At 43.3% G+C, this 13,220-nt stretch overlaps 4 protein-coding genes across 4 annotated transcripts in view; 3 read left to right on the forward strand and 1 right to left on the reverse strand.

Annotated features, from left to right (window-relative positions):
• LOC115627269 overlaps positions 1–5,483 on the forward strand; it is a 30,065-nt gene extending 24,582 nt beyond the window's left edge. Inside the window, exons 2-6 of the mRNA XM_030522898.1 lie at positions 996–1,300; positions 1,584–1,762; positions 3,466–4,423; positions 4,487–5,110; positions 5,179–5,483. Coding sequence (XP_030378758.1) covers positions 996–1,300; positions 1,584–1,762; positions 3,466–4,423; positions 4,487–5,110; positions 5,179–5,307 — 2,195 coding nt within the window. The 3' untranslated portion in view covers positions 5,308–5,483. The remainder of the gene's footprint in view (positions 1–995; positions 1,301–1,583; positions 1,763–3,465; positions 4,424–4,486; positions 5,111–5,178) is intronic.
• Positions 5,484–5,994: 511 nt separating this feature from the next.
• Positions 5,995–8,099, forward strand: LOC115627196 (cleft lip and palate transmembrane protein 1-like protein). Its single transcript, XM_030522810.1, has 2 exons — positions 5,995–7,062; positions 7,126–8,099. Exons 1-2 carry the CDS (start codon positions 6,172–6,174, stop codon positions 7,897–7,899), a joined length of 1,665 nt encoding a protein of 554 aa, XP_030378670.1. The 5' UTR covers positions 5,995–6,171; the 3' UTR covers positions 7,900–8,099.
• A 210-nt stretch (positions 8,100–8,309) lies between these two features.
• On the reverse strand, positions 8,310–10,691 carry LOC115627179 (brahma-associated protein of 60 kDa). The gene is made up of 3 exons (XM_030522780.1): positions 10,494–10,691; positions 9,201–10,427; positions 8,310–8,692 (listed from the first exon to the last, which is right to left on the reverse strand). The coding sequence occupies exons 1-3, from the start codon at positions 10,596–10,598 to the stop codon at positions 8,537–8,539; spliced, it is 1,488 nt and encodes a 495-aa protein (XP_030378640.1). The 5' UTR covers positions 10,599–10,691; the 3' UTR covers positions 8,310–8,536.
• Positions 10,692–10,880: 189 nt separating this feature from the next.
• On the forward strand, positions 10,881–13,084 carry LOC115627064 (26S proteasome non-ATPase regulatory subunit 5). Its single transcript, XM_030522610.1, has 2 exons — positions 10,881–12,114; positions 12,209–13,084. The coding sequence occupies exons 1-2, from the start codon at positions 10,970–10,972 to the stop codon at positions 12,576–12,578; spliced, it is 1,515 nt and encodes a 504-aa protein (XP_030378470.1). The 5' UTR covers positions 10,881–10,969; the 3' UTR covers positions 12,579–13,084.
• Positions 13,085–13,220: the final 136 nt, after the last annotated feature.

Consider the following 13,220-nt stretch of genomic DNA (forward strand, 5'->3'; position numbering starts at 1 on the left):
ATTAATGCCTACAGCTTGTAAAATATTTTCAGTTGAATTATAATTGAAGATCAGCTTTGTTGAAAGATAAATTTAATGAATAGATGGATTTATTCTCGATTGAATTACTTAATATTGTTTCCATATCGGTTAATCTTAAAACAATATTATTCCAGTCCAAGAAATAGGTTATAGACTTTAGATCATGAATGTGATATATACCCCGATAGACATATATTAAATTGATGATCATTTAGCGAAACTAAATCGACTAAGCCGACACTATTGTATTTTCGCTTGCGATTAATTCATAATACAAAATTACATATATTATTGAATTCGACTTTGTTAAAATTCGCAATTGCTTTGTATAATAATTTTTTGGATATACTTGTAATCGAAAACATTTGCATTCATCTGACAATGGAATATATTTATTTCAAAAACAATTCAATTAAATTTAATTGAGAGGATTTCGATTTCGTCGTATTTTAAAGAAACTGGAAACTTCATCTTTAAATTTAATTACTTTTTGTACTTGTATTATTATGGAGCTGCATTTAAAACTAAAATTTCATTTAAAATATATTCAATGGTTGTTTGAAAAGTTCCTGAACTTCTTTTCTATTATATACTGATGTATGTATTTGGTTTCTTAATATCAGATATAGATTTAGATACTTTCATAAAACAATTTATGAAATTTCTTTCATGCTCTGAATGTGTAGAGCATGCAGTGGACGCATTAGACCGAGACCTAAAGTTGCAGCATCAGCTTACAATGATCACAATGACTACAACAGCAAAAACAACAACAACAGCAGCAATAAAAACAACAACATCTTTGTATAACAATCACAACATCTGCAGTACACTCTACAGTCGTGTAAATGTTACATAATGGCCACTTTTTATGGCACAATCACTGACTGAGCCATTTTAATGCCCTTCTCTTAATCGCACTCCTTCATGCTCTCTCTCTCTCTCTCTCTTGCTATCTTTCTCGTTGCTTGCAGTGGACGATGCTTCCGGTCACTATACATCCGGTTTCTTCTATGGCAATAATTACTGGATGGGTTCGTTGGCCCTTTGCGATGCCATTTATCATGTGGATGCGGAGGGAGGGGATGGCACCACTGCTCCCAACAAGGACAACAACACGTCGGGCCAACAAACGAACAACAGCAACAAGAACAGCGGTCTGCCATTCGCCGCTGCACACGCACAAACCTACAACAGCGTCTACAATGCACCGCCACCCTTCATGCCCGGCTTCTACGTAGTCAAGATGCAGCTCAACGAGACGCATCCAACGAGCGTGGTAAGCAAATAGTGAGCGTTCACTTCCGCCTCGTTGCCGATGTCGATGTCGATGACGATGTCGATTGCGAAGTCGATGTCGATGTCAACATGGCAGGCAGCCTGACGCTGTCAACGCCTTTCGTTTTTACCATCTATGTAAAGCATTATTCGTAGCATAGTTTGCTCGACCCATTAACAGTTAAATGTTAATGGGCAGACGCAACATTCCTAACTGGCTCCTCTCATCTTGCTCTCTCGGTTTTTTTCTTACACATTGCCTCTCCCACCCTGCTCCTTCACAGGTTCGCACCATTTATGTGGGAATTTGTCTCCCCGCCAGCTGCAGCATTCGCGACGTGCACTCTCTGAGCGCCTATGCGCGTCTCAAGCTGCCCACGAGAGAGCTGAAGGTGCTGGACATACGAGTGCCGACGGACAAGGAGTTCAACATATGGTCGGACAAGACCTTCTGGCTGCTTATGTAAGTCCAATGAAAACGAAAATGCTTAAACAACATGCAAATGTGTGTATGTAGTCGCACATACATACAAGTATGTACTCGTACATATTCATACATAATTAACAAATAAAAAATTCACTTTCAAATACATTTGCTAATATTGAAAGCAAACAACGCACCCTAATGTGTGTGTGCGTGTATTCGCATATACAGGGTGTCTAATAAAGACGACTCCTTAAAGTGTCATTCAAACTAGCGTTCAAGAATTGGTATCTGTTCCCCAAACTCATTTTGTAAGTTTTTTAATTTTTATTTTACGCACATTTTTTTGGGAAATTTTGAGTTTCTATATATATACCTCGCTTAAACATTTTTAATTTTAGTTTAATTATTTAAATGTAGATGTACAAAACATACATACAAGTATATGAAATTTCACCTTTTTTCATTATTAAATCACAGTTTCTGTTTTATTTGTGGTAAAGCTTACATTTGAGATAAAATGCTCCTCAAAAGTGGTGGAATAAATTATGTTTTAAATTTTTAAAACCAGTAAATTAAAAGGCCGCGACCCTTGACCAAAAGTTCCTATTATAAAAGATATTATAAAGAATAATATAAGTATGACTTAGACAGCTTCAAAACCTTCAACATCTTGTACAAATTTAAAAATATTTGATACGCACACCTATAATGTTTAAAATAGTAGTACTTTCTTTCAGAAAATGTAAGGAGACTTGGTTTATGGGAATTACTTAAAGAAAATTGTTACATACAAATGAAATTGGACTTAATTTTTATTTTAAACTGAGCTTGAAGAAGTTTTTCGAATAACATCTATTGATGTTGATGTTTGGAGGTTAATATTAAATTGAACCCTACTTTTATCGCAATAAGGACGACACTAAAAATTTTTGAATAGAATTATCTGCTGCAAACAAAAAGTTATCCAGCTGGTACAAAAAGAAGAAATTGGGAACATTATGTGTTGAAAACATACTATTTTATAACTGTCATGCTAACATAACATTATTGACAATAATACCATTCAAAAATTACTGATTCACCACAAATTATATAAAACGGTTAAATATTCCTTGATCTAAAATATTTGTTAAAAATTAAATACTATAACTCTTCTAATTTTTCCAATAATTTCCAAACTTCGACATATCTAACAAACGATAAACATCTTGAAATGAGAGCTTTCAGATAACATTTTCAAAAGAGAGTTTGGAGAGTATACGAGAATATTATTTATATATATTAGGCTGTGAAGCTGAACTCTCCCATAAATTGAGGTATAAATAATAAATCAATCCATAAGATTGTCCACAACTTATTGTATGTTTAAATGTTACATGAGGGACATATTTTCATAGCGTACAAAAAGTACCCCCCTGTATAATCACAAGCATGTAGTATAGTATGTCTGTAGGTGTGGGTGGGTGCTAATGCACATGTGTGCCCCAACATTTGCCTTTATGTATGTTTGTATGCATGTTTGTCCACAGTTTTGGACAGCTGGTTGGTACTTGCCATTAGCAAGGCCCGATGGTGTGTAGCCACGAAATCGTGTGAAGCTTCTGGCGCGCTCCAAAATCAAAACCAAGCGGCACTCCTCCATTATATGCCATACTAATTAGCACCTCTCTTTCTCTCTTCCTATTTCTATCTCTCTCTTTTTGTATACCTCTTGTTCGATTGCTTCACAATGCTTACAGAATTGTGTCATGCATTGTGCTGGCACTGATCTGCTGCGGCACCCTGTACGAGATCTATCTGACCCGTCGCCTGCAGGAGGCACTACGTGAACAGGACAAGGAGATGATGAACAATAGCGAGACCTCTTCGGGCATTGGCTGCGCCTCGTCCGACTATAGCGATACGATGACCGCCCACGACGATTCCACGCTGAAGCAATCCTCACAATCATCCTCTCTGAAGCAGTTGAATCAATTGAACCAGTTGGTCCTCAATTTGCCGCCACCCCTCACAGGTGTGGACAGTGCAGAGGAGCATCACCATCATCATCATCACCATGTCCACCATCATGTGCACAGCAACAATAACAATTCGGATGAGCATCTGGAGGGGCATTTGCACGAACCGGAGAAGTTGAGCATCTATGCGGAGCTATTGCTCTCCTTCTCGGCTATAACGAACTTCAATGCGATCTGTGACCGAAATGTGGGTGCAGATACGATACCCTGCATACACGGACTACGCGCCTTCAGCATGGCCTGGGTGATCCTGGGGCACACATGTATTGTGGTCTTTAAGTACTCGGACAACATGGAGATGCGAAAGGAGGTGGAGCAGAATTTCTTCTTTCAGGCCATCACCAATGGACCGTTCAGTGTGGACACGTTCTTCTTCATCAGCGGCTTCCTCATATCGTATTTGTACTTCCGCACCAATGCCAAGGGTAAACTCAATAAGCTGACCAAGGGCACCAACGAGTTTACGGCGGGCACAGCGCATTTCTTTGGTCTGGTCGCCTATCGTTTTATGCGTTTAACGGCCCCCTATCTCTTCGTCCTGGGCGTGGTGCAGGTGACAATGAAGTATTTGGCTGCATATTCCATATTCGACCCGCCCACCATGGACCACATCACATGCCCAGACTACTGGTGGCGCAACATACTCTACATAAATACGCTATTTCCCGTAGACGAGATGGTAAGTGCCATAATGTCCAATGTCCTGAATTTAGAGCTTCATTTAATTCGTAATCCATTGCAGTGCATGCTCTGGAGTTGGTATTTGGCCAATGATACACAATTCTATATGATCGGTGCGATAATATTGATTGTGGGTGTGCGCCACTTCAAACTATCGGCGATAACAACGGTCGTATTCCTGGTTCTCTCATGGATAACCACAGCGGTAATTGCGTTCACAAACAATCATCGACCGAACACAGACGACCCCCTGGCCCTCTTCGATAAGATCTACGACAAGCCCTGGACACGACTGGGGCCCTACCTCATTGGCATGGCCGTGGGCTGGATTCTATTCCGCACCAATTGCAAAATACGTTTGCCGAAGCTGACGGTCGCCACTGCCTGGACTCTGGCCATGCTCAATCTGTTTGTCCTGGTCTTCGGACTATATCGCGCCGATCTGTCACAGTTCACGGCAGCCGCCTATAGCTCTCTGAGCCATTCGGCCTGGGCGCTATCTCTGGCCTGGATCACGATCGCCTGCTCGACGGGCTATGGCGGTTATATTAATTCGCTGCTGTCGGCGCCCTTCCTCTATCCATTCTCGCGGGTGACCTACTGCGCCTATCTGGTGCATCCGATTGTCATTCGATCCATGGCACTAAATTCAGATGCCCCTCTACATTTGGGCGGCGATTTGATGGTGAGTTGGGAGATATATAATACATACATATGGTACACAGAATTTTATAACTCTCGACTTCCTTACAGGTCGTGATGTTCTTTGGCTTGACCGTCGCCTCATATTTCCTCTCATTTGTCGTCTCGATGTCCTTCGAGGCGCCCGTTGTAACAATGCTGAAAATCTTGTCACCTAGTCGAAAAAAGCGTCTCGCCTGAGCCAATACTAACTAACATCAGTGTTTATTTATGCGTTACTACATATATATATATATACCTAAACCATACATACATACATACATTCACACACGCCTTATTCATTCAGCTATCCTTTCTGTTACTTCATCGTACTTTCAAGAATGCAATGCCCACATATTTATAGCATCGTTCATAACTACTCGTACTCTTCACTTTCCATTTAACACCTCTTGCTCTATCTCTTCAGCTAACCGCTATCACCAGTTGTGTTTTACATTACATGAATTTCATCAATGTATTATGCAAATATTTTTTGTTTCGTAATGTGTACATTTTAGTCGTTTAATTTATTCCAAAGGTTTGGAAATTTTGTGTGACGAAAAGTAGTAATAATTATACATATGAAGATGTAGTACTTAATTTTACAAAATCCATTTTGTATATACAATATATGATTCCCAAATATGTATAGAGCATGTTTATCATTTATAAAAGAAAAATATGTGCTGTATATTGTAATGTCTAAACATTTTAATAAAAATGCTACCAAATAAACTACATTTCAATTGAGCGCCACATTTTACAGCACTGTACAGCACTGAGCTGGACAAAGCTACCACATCTGCAGAGCTACCAGATCACAATGTGAGACGTCAGCAAGTGCAGCGGTGTTGCCACACTAGGAATATTTTGTCCGCCCATCAAAGTCAGCCAAGCAGCAACCCATTTCATTTATCAACCAATACCGGCGATCTGCGTAATGTGTATAAAATACGCATTGGGCGCTTTCATTTGGTTTTTGTTTTAGTTTAGCATTCTGACGCCGCATTCATAAGGGAGCGTCTTCACAATCACCACAATCGAACACATTTCCCAGGCAACAGGATGTATTTTCCGTCGATCTCAACAATACTGGGCGTGGCGTTTCTCGCCTACATTGCACATTCCATCTATCAAATGTCGCAACTCTTTAACAAACTACAATGCACCGGTATGCCCTGCTACACCTCATTCCTGGCAGATAATCCAAAGATGCAGCTGGCACTGTTCACATCGCTGACACGCAACCCCATCGCCGCTGAGGTGCACGACGTGTATAAGACACAAAAATTTGACTACTCCAGTCCGTTCGAGCATGACTTTGAGGTGGATGTGCCGCTTAAGACTCGCCGAAATGGCTCCCTCTATATGCACGTCGTGGTTGCGCTCGAGGGTGAGCCGCTGGAATGGCGAACGTTGCGTCGTGATGGACCCACCGTACTGCACACACTCAGTCTGACGGACTATATGGTTCCAAGAGCCGAAGCCTTCAATTTGCTAGGCGATGCCGAGCAGCTTAAGTCGCCGGCTTCTGGCAAAAAAGAAGGCGCCCAAGTCCCAGCCGGCCGTCCCAGCACCCACATACGCTCGAAAGTCTTTGTAACGCTGCTCACCGATCTCTTCTCACTGTCACAAGCCGACGTCCCACCAGAACTCGCCCAGCACATACATGTGAACCGAAAGCAGCAAATACTGCCAATCCTCAAGACGGACACGTTCAACACCCGCCTAAAGGATCTGGTGCCAGTAACTCGCAATACCACCGAATTCACCTTTACCTTCCACTACAAGCCCGTCGGCGTGGGCAGACTGCGTCTGATGCTGCTAATGGAGCATGCAACGCAAGCGCTGCTGGCCATTGGATTTGCTATTAAGGACATTGACGAAGTCAAGGGCATATTCTCAGACACGAATATGTACCTGCTATGCGGCACTATCTTCGTATCCAGTGTGCATGTAAGTGGCATTGACCCCCTTGCTTACGACCCGACCATGATTATACTTTGCGTCTTTTCGCAGATGCTCTTCGATTTTCTATCCTTTAAGAACGACGTTGCATTCTGGCGCAAGAAACGCTCCTACGAGGGCCTCTCGACACGCACCACATTGTGGCGGGCGTTTTCGCAGTTTGTGATCTTTTTGTACCTGCTGGATGAGGACACTTCCTATCTGGTCATTGTGCCCGTCGGACTGGGCACGCTCATTGAGCTGTGGAAATGCAAGAAGATCCTACGCCTGGAGCTTAGCTTCAGCAGCTTCGTGCGTCGAAAACTTGAGCAGGCGGAGGCCAATGGTAATGCAGCCACGAAGCGTGGCCAGCTTGCTGAACGCCAGACAGAACAGTTCGACCGTCAGGGCATGAAATATCTCAGCTACCTCCTATATCCATTGTGTATTGGTGGCGCAATTTACTCACTCATCTATCAGCCGCATCGATCTTGGTACTCCTGGACACTGAACTCGCTTGTGAATGGCGTCTATGCCTTTGGCTTTCTTTTTATGCTGCCCCAACTATTTGTGAACTATAAGCTGAAGTCTGTGGCAGCACTTCCGTGGCGGGCCTTCATGTATAAAGCCTTCAATACATTCATCGATGACTTTTTTGCCTTTATCATCACAATGCCGACTGCCCATCGCGTGGCCTGTCTGCGCGATGACATTGTGTTCCTCATATATTTGTATCAACGCTGGCTTTATCCCGTGGACCAGAGTCGCGTCGACACCGGCGTTGCTATTGACGAGACAGAGCCAACGGATTTGGATCCAACGTCAAATCACCAGAAGCGTGACTAGGACTCCCCGCATATTCCGTCTATATCTTTAGAGCTGTAGCTTAGTGCGTAGCAAATCCATTTTTGATATTCGTCTTTGCATACCGTATATGTATGTATATAAGTATATGAACTGTCCATGTGTTCGCGTTTGTCCCAGCCCAAGGGGCTCAACGCACATAAACAACATTTTAGTAAAATTGTAGTTGAAAAATTGCAAAAGTTTCAATTATTGGGAGGGAGGGCCCAATTTCTGTTTAATTGTAGATTAAGCTCTCTCTCTCGCTCTCTCTAAAGGAATGGAGAGATAGCAATTATAGTGAAACCCTTATCATCAAATCTAAATTAAAGGTACCGCGGCCCCGCGATGTCTCATTGATATGTTGCTTCTAATCACTTAAAAACGTAACCACTACCATTTTAGAAAAGAAATGCAGTTTATAATACTAGAAAATACGGGTACTTATATTACAGCCCTCGCATTTTCACTTTTTATTTTCTTTTTGCCTCATCAAACATTCGATGCAGCCTAAGAGTGATTTGAGCCGCAAATTGTAAAGTGGAAGAAAAAAAAAATGAAAATGATATATCAGTAGCTTAAACTTAAATGTCAAAGGAAAAAGTTTGCCATGCCGATCCGATCTGATATGTCGGCGTGCTCAACCGCTGCGTATGCCAAGCGCTTGCTCGAGTTCAGCGCGCTTCTGGTTGACTTTAGTGAAGAAGTAGCGCGAGACAGCTTCGTGCGTCCATGGCTGGTAGTAGAACTCAGCACGTCGCTCCTCCTCAGGATTGCCAACGACATCGGTCATAAGCTGCATAGGGAAATAAAGATGAAATATTTATAATATCTATAACAGTTGAGACTGACTGACTCAATTAGTCAACGCACAGCCCAAAAAAGACAACAGCTAAAAAGCTGAAATTTTGACTCCAAAGAGGGGAAAACAAGCTCAAACTTTTGTTTCAACAATCCGAATTTCTTTTTTTTAATCAACTTTAAACTTAGTTTGTATACTCTCCACAAGAATACAAAATAAACTTCATACTTGGTTTTTTGATCATTTTAACATTTTTTCGATTTATCCGAACGGTTTCAAATTTGGAATACAATTGGGGACAAGTAAGGGTACACACACATAGTTTATAATAAAAATAAAACAAATGAATGTACGTTCATTCATACATAAGTGTTCATTAATAATAATTAATAATTGTATGATATGTGCCCTAGCTTTTGGTACCTAGCAAAGCAATTTGGTACTGGATAGTTTCTGGTATAATAAATTAATATAAAATTGTAAATATAAGGAGCGCGCTTACCTTGAGATCCCGCGTCTGGCTGATAATCCAGCGATGTATGAACATCTGTGGATCTTTGGCGAAGCTCAGGAAGAACTCGCGATTCGTCTTCATCTGGTTAATAGTGTCGACGGTCTCGTGTATCTTTGTATCCAATCCCTGTATCTCCTGCTGACTGGCTGTGCTCATGAGAAAGTTATTCATTTGATTCTTCAGCGTATCATCCACCTCGACATCAATGTCATAACAGGCGGTCTGCTTGTTCTCTGCACCGCTCTCAATAAAATGATTGATCACAATCGGATCTGGCGGATGGAGCAGCGGATTGAGACGCTGTGGTATTTCCGCAAACTTCATGCGTTGACAGCTGAAGATCTGCTCCAAATACTTGTCACAATTTATGTATTCCCGCTCGTGCGCATCCTGTAGTTTGTGCGTTTTGATGTACTGCCACAGGGCCGAGATGATAACGGGCCGTGTTTGCGTGTGCACGCCTAGCAGTCGCGCCAGACGCGGATCCAGCTTAAACTGCAGCGGCTGGTAGTCGAGCAGCAGCAGAATAGTGCAGCGTACGTTGCGATCACCCGGGCGTTTCACCTGGAAACCATCCGTTTCCTGTGTAGTGTGTGTGCGGTGCCATTCAACGAGATGGTTATCTGGTCCATACAGCTCTTTGTCCAGCTCAATGACCAGTGACTTGAAAAAGGATGAGAACTTGCGTTTAATCTTCGTATTTGGATCTCCTTTGCCGTCCTCGAGTAACCGGCCTTCGACGCGCAGCTCCCAGGAAGCGACGGCACCATCATCTCCATCATTGTTGGGCTCTTTGCTTGGGTAGAATGTGTTTGAAATGAAAATGCGTAGCTTGCGCTTTTGTTTCATAGGCCGCTTGAGGGCCTCCTGGATGTCGAGACGCTTGCGCATGATGGTAGCATCCAGCTTGCGCTCAAAGGTCAGCAGGTCCATGTAGGCTTGCGACTCTGGCACCAAATCGCGCACTTTTTGCGGCAGTATCTTATCCGCTAGCTTCTTTTTCTTCTTCGCTGTCACAAACTCGCCCTTGTTCTGCGCACTGCTGAGGTTGCGCGATTCTGCTGAACGCTTACTGCCGCCACCCGAGCCACTTCCGCGCAAGCCACTTTGAAAACTGGGCTGGGAGGCGCGCTGCAGTAGCGAGGGCCCGACTGGAGCAGCGGCGCTACCGGGCACAGGCTGGGTTGTATTAGGATGCAGTGGAAAGCCGCGAGGCTGCAACGCACACAAAAATCAATCAATCAATCGATGAACCATTGCCCCAAAATTTCATGCACTTACCGGAAAACTGGCGCCAGCCGCATAAGGACGCATGCCGGGCGCTTGAGGCGGCGGTTGGTAGCGCGACTGCACCGGCGCTTGGCCAGGCGCAAATCGTTGCGACATCTTTTGCAGATAATAAACCTTTATAAAACTGTAAAAGCAATCAAAAATACACTTTCTTATTACAACGATGCGTCACAAAAAAAATTCTCGTGTAAAATGGCGTCGTCTGGGGTTGTTCAGCACGCATTGTTGCCTTATCCATGCTATCGATACTTCTGCACAGTGCTGGGAACCACCACCACCAACAAGCTAACCAGCTGACTCATTATACTTCTTTTTCAAAAGAATGGCAACGTTGGCAACAAAATTGAATTGACAGCCTTGAAACGAAAGCAAGTACGTAAAATCATTTGTTTGGCTCTTGTTTGGTTTATTGGTGGTGCGCCGCACATATAAATAGTGAAATAATATAAATTGTTTAAGTGTGAAAAATGTCTGAGTCAATGGAGGAGGAATGGTGGGTGACAAAGCTGAAGGAATTGGAATCAAAGCCTAAGCGTTTGGAAACCCTCACTGAGATGAACAGTGTTATCAATAAGGCAGTAGGTCTACCGCGCAATATCCTCGAACGCGTGTTGTGCGCGCCAGCCCTGTATGAGTGTGCCACCGTCGAAAGTGGCAAGGAACCACTGATCAACATGACCAACGACTTCATTCATACATGCTTGGAGCAATTGGAGCTTGACACTTGCGATGAGCAATTACCGCTGTTGCTTAGCAGATCGCTCACCCACCCCAATCCCGCATTGCGCGCCATAGTTTTGGATGCTCTTCTCAAGAAATTGCGTCGTCAGACCACAGCCTGTGAAATGCAGCCCTTGCCCAGCAATGAGCTGCTTTACTATGTGCTGGATGAGCTCAAGCAGCCAGAAACTCATAGTGGAGTATCAGCATTAAGTATTCTGTCCATTGTGCTGACCCAGCGTCTCAACGACCCTGGCATACAGGCGCGGCTGATGACCCTGCTAAAGCAGAATGAGGTTATTCGCTGTCGAGCTTATGAACTGGGCGTTATGCTAGCCAAAAGAAGCGCGGCCGCGCTTTCATCCGTCGAATTTATACTAGACGCTGCCATCAGTGAATTGGACAATGATGATGTGCTGCTACAGGCCAGCGTTATGGAAATACTTGTGCCACTTGCTGAACAGAACCACGGCCTCTCTTACATGGAGCGTCGTCACGTCCTGGACGTGATCAGCAATCGCGTGCAGCAGATCGAGCAGAACCCACTTGATCTATTGCTCGTACCGAGCATAATGAAGTTCTTTGGAAAAATTGCTGCTGTGCAGCCGCAGAAGATTATAAGTGGTTACCCACAGATGCTCACATGTCTGTTCGAGCTGCTACAATCGGGCGACGAGTCTGTACTGCCCACAGCCCTCGACACGTTGACCAATCTGGCGAGCACCCTCCAAGGGAAAACACTTCTTCACACTGACTTCGAGCCGGCTATGCAACAACTGTTTGAAAAATATGCCGATTACACAAAGGTGCTCTCTCCACCGCTCAAGATACGGATACTTAACTCGCTGGACCTTGTCTTTGCCGTCGAACTGCCATTAACTGGCTTGCACAAGTAAGTTGGCCAAATTGTCTGCCTTATATATATATATATATGGAATACATTGCCTCTCTTTCTTCCTCCCTCTCACCTACGCAACGCAATGCAGCGGTATATTGAAACGCTGGTACGAGTACTTTGCAGGCGGTCAGCAAGTCGATCGTCTAATGGATCTGTGTCGCACACCATTCCCAGATTTACAATTAGCTGCACTTAGCCTACTGAAGACACTGTGCCAGTATATTTGGGGCATTGTGGCGCTTCGTCGGACAGCAGGTGCGATTGAATTTCTGTTGTCGCGCCAACGCGACCAGCACAAGGACGTGAAGTTCCTGAAATGGCAAATTATGGAGGTGCTGGCAGTCAGTGATGGCTTCTCGGCAACCGAAATTGTACGCTTCACTGCCTACGTCAACGAGGGCCCCTACTACATGCAGAGTGACGTTAGTTTAGCCACCGAACCACAAGGCAATCAGTAGCGCTACGACCACCTGGCAAAGTTGCAGATGAGGCCACCATCACCGTAACCAAAGCCAAGTCACCTATATCCTTCACTCACATCGAAGCACAGACTTACCTACACTTTACAATGAATACAAAAGGCAGGCAGGCAATATCATATCAAGCTTGTGGGTGTTTCAGCGTTTAAATCTGCGATCTATACATACATTTGGTTTTGGATTATACACACGGTTGTAACTAAAATGTTGACCTCTACCGCTCTCTCTCTGGCACTGGCTGCATACGAGCGAGAAAAATTCGAAAAAAAAAAATATCTAGCGATAAACGCTGCAGAACATATGTATGTATAATGTAGCAACACATTATGATTGGGTTTATATTGTATTTAAGGTTTAACAAAATATTGGGTGGGCGAATATACAAACATATACAAAAACGTACATATATAATACATGTATTTAACAGATAATGATTATACTCGGTAAATAAATATACATAAGTTGTTGCAGTTATAAACTGGCAATTAAGACGTTCTGCTGTAGTCCTCAGAGCTCGGGAAAAATGAGCACATTACTTTTAAATTTAAATAACATACATATGTATGTACATAAATACGTGTACATACGGAAACCTAAAATTAAAAAAGTACATAATTGAAC

The sequence above is a fragment of the Scaptodrosophila lebanonensis genome, unplaced genomic scaffold (assembly GCF_003285725.1).
Source record: "Scaptodrosophila lebanonensis strain 11010-0011.00,11010-0021.00 unplaced genomic scaffold, SlebRS2 tig00000092-arrow-pilon, whole genome shotgun sequence".
Lineage (NCBI taxonomy): Eukaryota > Metazoa > Arthropoda > Insecta > Diptera > Drosophilidae > Scaptodrosophila > Scaptodrosophila lebanonensis.